Here is a 10,778-nt window from a genome sequence, read left to right as displayed (position 1 = left end):
GACTTTTTATAAAATATGTGTTAGATTTGGGTTGAGTTTGAAATGATGTGTTAGAGAGGTGATGTGACTTAAATAAGATGATATGACTTAAATAGGATAGTGACTTTTTGACTTTTTAAATTTTTTTAAAGATGCCAAACTTAACCGCAATTAACTTAATTTTTTAAAATATTTTCTACTTTAATATGTTCTAAAACATGACCTATTCGAATCATCAAAACCGCCCCGTAATAAGTCCACAAAACAAGAGAGCAGCCCCCCAAATCCAAAGAAAAACTTCATGAAAGGGATACAACAGTCAAAAATCAAAAAGTGGTGACCTTTATCGGAACCCCACTATTTTACCTGCAGAGAAAGACTTTTGATTCGTTCTCTTCTCTTCTGTTCTGGGTTTTCATCACAAATTCAGACATTGTATCAAGACAGAGAGAGAGAGAGAGAGAAAAAATCTGTATGTGTATATACATGTAGAGAGAGAAACAGACACCTTTATTCATGTTTATGGATTTTGCTGTATTGAATTGATCTGTGTAGTGTAAAGTCTCTTTATTTCTCTCTCTTTCTAGGGCAATCAATGGCTGATCACGACGATTCCTCTCCTCTCGTTGCCCCTTCTCCGATCACCGACCCCAGCGAGATCGACCTCGAAGCTGGACCAGGTGAACAAATTCAATGTCGAATTTGCCTCGAAACCGATGGTAATTCACCTTCCTTTTAGGTTTTGCTAATTTACAATTTTTTTTTTTTTTTGTTATTCCATGAAATTCACCTGAACTTAGCTCCTTTAAAGTTATCTATGGGTTTTTCTATAGTTATGTGTAAATTCAATGAATTGCTGATGTAATGTCAGTTATACTGTCAGTGCTGAACTCATGAATTTTGCTGAGGGAAGCAAATGAAGAGTCATTAACTTCTTACATTCATAATTTATCAACTAAGTATATTAATTTTATGTTAAAAAGGGGTTACTGTTAGTTATAATTCATAAAAATGAGAGAGAGAGAGAGAGAGAGAGAGAGAGAGAGAGAGAGGGGAGTGAAAGGAATTGTATGCACAATGGAATTTTAACATTTTTTGTTATGATTCTTTATACCCATGATCATGTTTTTAAAATTTACAAAGCACAAATTCAACTGTCCATAGGATAAATATCTTAAATGCAAAATGCAATTATGTCCTCTTTCTCTGAGTTCACTTGAATATAAAATTGTTCAATTGCCTGGCATCTGGAAGTATCAATATGAAGAAATTCTTGAACACAAAAATACTCTCAAACTGTACATGCCTTGTCTAGAGTGCAGGGGAGAGATTATCAATTAGAGTGTTTGCTTTTTATGAGAGTTCCCCATTTATAGAGTAAAGAAATCTTGTTCCGTTAGTATTAGTTTACGTTTGTCTCAAAAGGAGATTTTGGAACGGGTGGTAAGGTGAAATTACTAAGACATTTTTTTGGGGGAAGGAAGGGGGAGGGCAAAATACTATTTTTCTATCATAAATACCCAAACTGAAGTAGAATCTATTCTATTATAATTTGTATAAAGCCTACTACTAAGTGAAGCTTTGTCACAGCCTTTTCATTCCCAAACTGCCTTGCAACTACCTAAGTTTTTTATTTTAAATTTTTATCACTTCTTCATTTTTCTTCTTCTCTTCATTTACATTTTCTTGCCAGTTAGTAAAAGACCAACTGATTGATTTTTATAGCATACTCATTGGGTGTGCCCCTCTATGTGTCCACCGTTGACTCTGGTAACTTGTTGAAGGAAGTTGGCGATGTAATGTCAATTATTGCAATGTCGATATTGTTTTCTCATAGTCTAGTAATTTGATAGGTTATTTTGATAATGCCAATTTTATTGTAATGCTAATTTCGTTTTCTCAAATTTTAGTAATTTGATAAGGTTATTTCGACAATTCATGAAAAGTAAAGAAGTCATTTTGAGTATTTTAATTGCTATCTTCATTTTTGTTATTTAGTATTAAAACAGTGCCTTAGCAATATCAATGTTATATAGTTCTTATATCTGACACAGTTGTTGTCAATTATACCAGTGGTGTTATAATTGTGTAATTTTGTTAAGTCTGCGATTTGATTACTGTCCTAACAGCAAATTTGACTGGACCACTTTAGGCTGATTTAATGTGGTTCAATGTTTGCTTCAGGTAGGGATTTTATTGCACCTTGCAAGTGCAAAGGGACGTCAAAGTATGTTCACCGGGAATGTCTGGATCATTGGCGAGCTGTGAGGGTATAATTATCATCTTCCTTGTGTTGTTCCGCAATATAATGTCCATATCGTGGTATTGTTCTAGTTTGATTGTTTTCTCTGTTTTATGTAAGTTTTTTGACATAAATTTTTTTCTCAAAACTGATTTAATCCATTTAGGCCAAACACATACCAATGCACACACTCAGACATACAGTGAAGCATACATACCTTCTTTTTTTTTTCCCTTTTATATTTACTTTAAGGAAAATACATAAGACCCCTACAACATTACCCCTAAATTTACCCCAATGACGTGGACTACTATTACATGTTAATTGTTGATTTGTTTAGACTAAGATCCAACTCCCTGCCACATCAATGTGGATAAATTTAGGGGTGATGTTTTACGGGTCTCTAGCTTCACTCTTACTTTAACTGTCTGATGCAAGCTGTGTACATTAGTTGATGATGTACAAACTACTATTTTTGCTTTAGACTGTTTCATAGTGATACTTGCTAATTAGTGATTGCATGTGCTTTGTTATATTACCTTTACATATGCCACAAACAACAGGTTTACTTCAATGTCTTTGTTCATAACTTGATAGAATACATCAATCCACTACTTAAAAGTAAGAAACTTTTATTATACACCACCATACACACTATCAAAAATTACTTCAATGTATTTGTTCATAACTTGATAGAATACATCAATCCATTATTATACACCATACACACTATCAAAAAATATAGAAACCATAAGGGTTTAGCATAGAAGCAACAATGATAAGGACATGCATGGTAAATCTGAAAAGTTTGTAAGGAGGCTCTTGTGGATAGTTTCCACCTTGAGGCTGCTTTTCCTTATCTTGTTTGGTATTTAATGGCCATATTGTTTTTAGTTTGGTTGTTTCTATATTTTATGCAAGTTGTCTAACATTAAAAAATGTGATTGATCCTATTAAACCTAGTTTTGGCTGAATGTACATACAGAGACACACACATTGAATTGTGTTCACCAAAAGCTTGTACAATAGGCATCTCTTATGGAATTACATATTTTCCTTAATCATGTCATGCAAGCCTTTATGCATGTTCACATTTTGTTTGTATAAATTACTATTTCAAGCTTCCATATGAAGTGGAATCATGGTGCCATAGTTTGAGCTGTTGACTTTGCCTGTTACATTTAGTATATACATGCAATTGTTTCTTAAATCTCATTTGCTTAGTTGTACGATAGTGTTGTAAGTTTAGCTGACTGTCTCATTTCTTACAGGAAGGGTTTGCATTTGCTCATTGCACAACCTGCAAGGCTCCTTATCATCTAAGAGTCCATGTTCTTGCTGATAGGAAATGGCGAACCTTGAAATTTCGGTTCTTTGTGACTAGAGACATTTTATTCATATTTCTCTCTGTTCAGCTTGTAGGTCTTGTTCCTCTAATTTGATTGGTCTTCCTCATTTTTGTTTCTTGAGTACATTGAAATTCTAGAATGATGTTCTGAAAATTATGTCTTCATGTTCCATGATGCAGGTGATTGCTTCTTTGGCATATTTGGTTTATCTAATTGATGGTTTCCAGAAGTTCTGGCTTCGTCTTGCATGGGGTTTTGATAGTGAATTTAGTTTTTACTACATATGTGGTAAATTCTCTGAACTCAATTATAATAATGGTTATGAAAATGGCATATGTTTTTTATTTACCCATTAGTATAATCGAATTCTTATGCCAGGTTCTTGATTAAGATAATCGCAGACCCTGTCCAGATCTATTCCTCCACCCACCTTTTTTTTTTGGTTTGAGAAAGAGAGAGAGAGAGAATTGATTCTGACTCCATAAAACGATTGGATGCTCGTCAGCTTTAAGGTCTAAGTGCTGAAATTAAGTGATCGTAAGGCATCGGATTTGTTGGGACTATGAAAACACTTAAAAGACTTCTTGTCTGTCTTAACAGAAAATGATTTGAAGCATTGACATTACATAGAAATTAAAAACTAGAGGATACCCTTATTTCTTGATTTTTTTACCAAAGTCAAGAGATTTGACTTACTATGTTGCATTTTCAAGTTGCTGAAAATATTATTTTGTTAAGTGTTGGTGGTTCTCTGTTCTTCCAATTTGTTCACTCTAATTTTCTCCTGATATTCGGTGCACTCTAATTTGTTCACATGATGCAATAGTGACATTTTAAATACACCATTTAACAAAATGATTTGACAGTAATATACCGCAGTTATGAAACTACATGAACAATTGTCTAGGAACACACACACACACATAACATTCACATGGACGTATAACAAAGGAACACATGCATATGGTTGGTTGTATTTGCCCGAAATTGAAACACAAATAGCAAATAGAAGATCTCATTTGCATTGGTTAAGAGAAGATTTTATTTTTTAATTTTTTTAAAATTCTGATGCTATTAATAAATATCAATACAATCAACTGACATAGTTTTGGGCATATGGCTACAAATCCTGCTATAAGCAACAATATCACTGAAATCCTCAAGAAAGGACATGCACAAGCAGGTGTTAAGAAGGAGATCAACTGGTGAATCATTATAGCCCTTGAATTTCCCATTTCTAAACATATGTATGCATCTTATTCATATGTTTATATAGAGAGAGGTGGGTGGGTAGTTCCTTGCTCTACAAAATAACTATCACTGAAATCATGAAGAAAGTTCATGAAAATGTGCTGTTAAGAAGTAGATTAATTGGTGACTTGTTAGAACACTCAAATCTCTTCTTGTAAACATCTTATGTATTCATGCATCTTATGTATTCCTGGATCTACAACAAAGTACAACCACAATAGAAGGGCGTAGTGTGGATGGCATTTTTCATAGGCTGTTGAGAAAATTGAGGCACATCTTTGCCCTCAACTTGCTTTTAGCACAAGGAGGACTAAACTGGTGCTATGTGAACCAGTAACAATCTCTATGTATTGTCAATTGTAAACACGATAATATCGAATTTTAGAAAGGTGACTGTTTGGCTGTTTTGTGGTGTTTTAGTTGGCGGCACTGTGGTTAGTTGATGGTCTAGGCATTCTGCATCCGCATTCAGATTCAAATTGTTCTTAGGACATTGGTTTGGAGCGAATGTTTATCATGCATATCAAAGCATAGATTTATGCTATCAAAGGAATAAAAGCGGCATTTGCATGATACATGACTGTCACTTCCTACTTATGCATCAATGCTTGAATTCTGGCCATGGTATGTTAATGCATATTTTATTATTGTTGGTGATTACAGGGGCATTGTTGTTTTTTGCTCTGCTGGGGTTATCCGGTTGCTTTATAACTTGTTATGATCGAAGAGTGCGCAATGATCTCGCTCAGCCGTGTCGAGAATTGTGTCTTTGTTGCTGTCAGCCCGGGTATGTATCTGTTGCATGGTATTATGGACTCTTTGACCCCACTTGATGAGAATTATTCATCTTACTTCATAGTTTTAGCACCATTTTTTCAGCTGCAATAGTATTAAAAGTGTTACTTGTGACATTTTTTCTCGTCACACGTGTGAAGGGAGCAATGCATCTTCCCTCATAGGCTTTGTCTTCTTTTTTTTTTTTTTGAAACAATAATTTTTTTGGTGGTTGACTTGTTTTCTGAACTAAAAGTCTTTAGTTGTATTTCTCTTGGTCTATGTATCCAATTGTCAAACTACAAGGGTTAGAATTTTCGAGAGTTTATTGCATTCTGAGTTTTGCTTATATATTTGAATATTAATGGGTTTATTTGTGGGGGCCCATCTCATATTGGCTTTGAAGGTTTCTGTGCTTTTGTTTTGCTTCCTTTTTGAGTTTTGAGGGTTGCTTAGTAGATTGTGTCAAGATATTTAGATGAAGTGTTATCTTTCACTTATCCTAAGTCAGCTTTTTTTAAGAGAAAGGGAAGTCTCTTAACCACAGCAGGGCAAAAAATGCCTTTGAATCAAAGAAAGATTGGCTGCACGAAATACATCTCTGTGTCAAAACTGTAATTCAATCAAACTTTTTGTTGGAAATTTGATCTGTTTCCTTTTACACGTGACTTTCAATTCTCATCCCTTGCCACTGGGGAGTATGCTGGCTATATTACCATTAGGATGTTGAGTGTTCAGGACTCATATCCTCTAAAGTTGTCCTGCTGACCACTTTACAGTAATGGAATGTGCTGTAATATCTCCCTTCACTTTGAAGATTCCTCTAATTGAATCTCATGAATTCCTTCGTTTGTTTTAGTTACTCTTTGCTTTTATATCTTGGGTCTCAATAAAACATGCACAAGAAGAGAAGTGTAAGTGGCTTTCGAGTTTTTGAATACTTTTTTAGTCTAATCTATTTACTTAGAACATATCGTACAGGGTAGTATTTAGGTGTAGCAGTGCCAAAATAGCACGGTTTAGCAACCAAAAAAAGAAAAAAAGAGCTCACATTAGTAGTATTTTTTGCACTAGAAACCTCCGTGCTATTTTATATTACTCCTTTGACCAATTAACTTTTTTGATAAAAAAATACATGTATATTATGATAAAATTTTAATTTATGACTAATTACAACTATGTCATGTGAAGATAAATTGAGCGTTAATTTAGCATAAAAAAATTAAGATAGATTGAAGGTGACGATAAAAAATTACATTTATCCATATCACCGTCCATTTATTTTGTGACTTTGACTTAAATTAATGAATTGAAGAAATATTAAAAATATGATGGTTGCATAATGGTAGTTGATAGATAGGTATACAAATACAAAAATAGTATAAAAAAATACTACACTATTGGAGGGAGCGTCTGTGCTATTTTAACATAATAAATACCACATGCCACTGGAGCACCACGTATTAAATTTTTATATAGTGCACTTTTGCTATGCTAAATAGCAGAAAATATGCAGCATCACTGGAGATGCTCTTATGTTCAGAAACGACTGCCCCTTGTGAATGGAAAAAAAAGTACTTGAATGAGAAATTTTGCTTCTGTATGCTTTGTGTGCGCTTTTGGCATATGATGGGGGAGGATTTTGATATTAAATTGATGTTCCATCTACTGCTTTAATGATGGTGATCATGTGTTTATGATGCACCCTATTAAGACCTGAGAGATATAATTGCGAAATCTGTTAAATCCTTGTCAGAATATCATGCAGTAGGTTATTTGCTAATTGTTGGTGTAGCTTCTGGAATATGTATATCTGTGCACATATATGTATATTTTTATTTATTTATTTTTCAAACATCTATGTAAGAGTAGTGAGTGTGCTTTGATTTATTTGGGTATAAGGCAAGGAGGATTAAGAGCAGCCTATAATCATGCAGTAGGTGGACATGTTTGATGAAAAGCAATTCACTCAATGTGCCAGAGCTGTGCAACCTTTACAAGAGTAGAAGTGAGAGAATGCGAGAGCGTTGATTGTAAAAATACATTGACAGCAGTTCCTCATATACATTTACTTTTGGGCAGTGCTATTTGCACTCCTGTTTTGTACCCGTACAGTCCTTTTCTTGTCTAATTAGGAGTAAAAAGACAAGAATGCCTAATAGTTTGAAGAAGGGCATGACTGTCTTTTTACTTCTAATAAGACAAGAAAATGAGTGTATTGTTACAAATGGGGAGTGCCAATAGCGATGCCCTTATTTTTATTCATCTACATAAAATAAGTTATCAGCGTGCATCCAAAAATTTGTAGAGTTGAAAAATTGACCAAGCTAGAACAAATGAAAATGGCTAAAAAGGAAAGAACACAAAAATTCAGTAGTCTGGTGGGTTGGACCATAAATAATTGGTTTTAAGGATTTTCTTTAGCTCTTGGAATTACATATTTAAACCTTATATGTTATCTATTTATACAAATTAAGAGTTACATGGAAACACAAACGCTTGAAAATTGCATAACTGATTGGAAGTAACTCATTGGGGTAGTGTTGCCACTTTTCTTATGGGTGTCAGTTAGGGATCCCTTTCCCAGTTTGATTTGTCCTGTTGCCTTTTAAAAGGCAAAATGGATGAGAAGAGGGATTGCTTGTGATGCTGTACATGATCGGCAATGGGTAATACTTGAAACAGTTCAAAATTTGCTCTGCCAATATAATTGATCTATGGATTGACATCATCAATGAATTGTGAGTGCATCTGCCTCCCTTGTTGGATTATGGCGCTTAGAGCAGACACTTTCTATTACCAGTACATAAGCTACATTAATCTGATTATTGCTGCAAAAATTTCTATCTTCTTAGATACAAGGTCATGTTAACTCTTTAATGTGCATCAATTGGATATTGGTGGATGACGAAAACTAATTTTGTTTTATGTCATTGTTGCAGAATGTGTGCAGACTGCCATTTGCCAGGGACTCTTTGTATGTGGACTGACTGTACCACATGCTTTGAAAGTTGTGCTAGTGCAGCCGGTGAATGTGGTTGCTTAGGAGGTGCCGGTGAAGCTGGATTACCGTTGCTATTCATTATGGCTCTGATTGTGCTGGGACTATTTACCGTGATTGGTATATTCTACAGCGTACTGGTGGCAACTATGGTTGGCCAAAGAATTTGGCAGCGACACTATCACATACTCGCAAAAAGAATGTTAACAAAAGTGAGTAGGAGTCGCTTGTTCCCTCTTTTTATCTGTGCCGAAACACTTTAGGTTGTCAGTAAATGATCATATAGTGTACAAAGCCTTGAATTATGACATTGCCTTGCCCATATATGGAGGGAAAAAAAAAAAAGGGACTTTGGATGGGTCACTCAGAAAATTTGACCAACATTTCACTTGGTTAAACAGAGTAATTGTTCAATGATTTTGATCAGACCAATCTCAATGATTTTGAATCGTATTGCACAGGTAGGGTTCAAACTTAGATGTGTGATAGAGGAGTCATGTTAGGACCACTGGTTTGAGTGGGCATATTGGACATCCTAGGACCTAGCAAAGTGTAAACAGAGCATTTTTATGTGAAAATATTCCCCTCTTAACCTAACAGGAGGTATTCTCTGCTCTTTTTGGCAGTTGGGATTCAAATGTTGTTAAATACATGCATTTATGCATGTTTGTTAGATCAAATCACATTGTTTGTTTCCTGTATCTCTCAGTTTGAACTCTACATAGGATTGTCAACTCAATCTTCTGTCTTGTTTTCTTCTCTAATTTTTTTCTTCTTATTTTTGAATTACTTTGAAAAACAATAATGAGGGATTCTCAGACCTCCAGGTCCTAAATCTAATTTTGGAGGTTTTTTTTTTTTTTTTTTTTTTTTTTTTTTTTTTTTTTTCACACTTCTAATATTAGCAGTTTCTGTTATTTCGATATCTTTTTTACCATGCATATGGCTGCCTAGTTTTAATGAAAGAACCGAGAAGTTATATTTCAAAGTTCAACTTTTGCTAATGGAAGGCCGATTTTTGTTATACTATATATAATTATTAAGGTTTCAATGTATTCTGACAAGGATTGTTTGATTTACGCATTCTCTCTCTTGTAACTTTCACGAATGTTATATTTTGCAACAATCACTGATATCATTCTGAAAGAGTGCTTTTAATTCCTTAACTAGGAATATGTTGTTGAGGACGTTGATGGCGAGATGAATGGATCTGATTGGTCTCCCCCACCTCTCCCACCTGAGCACGTTCAACAGTTGAAAACACTTGGCCTTCTATAAATCCAAAGAATGTTCACGGGGAATGCACGATGTAGAGATGGACTGGCTCTCCCCATTTAAGCTAAGGTCAGTCTTTTTGTATGGCAGCGGCTGAGCAAGAAATTCTACACCTTTGATGTTGTCCAGTTATGTTGATAAATCTGTGAATGATGCTTACTACCTTTCAAAAGAATACTTGGGGTTGCTACAATTATTGTCATTTTACTTTCTTCTGTGTAACAAAACTGGAATATCAATAATTTCATATAATAATAATAATAAAAAAAAAATCTGATAGTTTTTCATGGGAATGCCTTCTTTGCGCATATGTTATTGACTTAATTATCCATATATGGTTCTCCAATTTGATAAGCTGATTTTTCTTTTAAAAAAAAGTTGAGGTTATATGGGTTGCCTATGACATTTTCCATAATGCATGTCTTAATATTTTCATTTCAGCTACATATGTAAGATTATCCCCCAAAAATTGATTACCTATTGCATATGGTATGTGAAATTGGTGCTAACCAATCTTTGTTTTTGTATTGAGTTTTAAATACAGGTTTGTTTCTTCTTTTGAAGTACACGTGATTTTCTGTATGTACACGCATGTTTTTCATTCGGAAATTAACTTCTGAACGAAACTATTTAATTTGGTTGTATCGTTTGTTTGGAAGTTGATTTCTGAATTAATGAATTTTTGTATAGAAATTAACTTTCGAGCAAAAAATTCAAAAAATAAGTGCAAATTGAGATAACATCGCGTGTGGAAATAGAAACTTCTCGTGGCTATGATGTCCAGCTTGTGCCCTCGTGAGAGGATTCTATTTTATCTGTCTTTTTGTAGAATTATTTAGAATTTTAAATCTAAGGTACATGGGGGAAGTGTTTGGGTGTGCAATCATGTTATATGCAAAATTTTCAA

At 34.2% G+C, this 10,778-nt stretch overlaps 1 protein-coding gene across 1 annotated transcript; it reads left to right on the top strand.

The window, feature by feature from the left end:
- The first annotated feature begins 212 nt into the window (after positions 1 to 212).
- On the top strand, positions 213 to 10,158 carry LOC114258189 (RING/FYVE/PHD zinc finger superfamily protein). Its single transcript, XM_028198087.2, has 7 exons — positions 213 to 698; positions 2,164 to 2,249; positions 3,493 to 3,639; positions 3,750 to 3,858; positions 5,485 to 5,608; positions 8,538 to 8,808; positions 9,767 to 10,158. The coding sequence occupies exons 1-7, from the start codon at positions 575 to 577 to the stop codon at positions 9,872 to 9,874; spliced, it is 969 nt and encodes a 322-aa protein (XP_028053888.1). The 5' UTR covers positions 213 to 574; the 3' UTR covers positions 9,875 to 10,158.
- The last annotated feature ends 620 nt before the right edge of the window (positions 10,159 to 10,778 follow it).

The sequence above is a fragment of the Camellia sinensis genome, chromosome 1, assembly GCF_055761805.1.
Source record: "Camellia sinensis isolate YWXY chromosome 1, ASM5576180v1, whole genome shotgun sequence".
Classification (NCBI taxonomy): Eukaryota; Viridiplantae; Streptophyta; class Magnoliopsida; order Ericales; family Theaceae; genus Camellia; species Camellia sinensis.
This window is presented reverse-complemented; position numbering and strand designations above follow the sequence as displayed.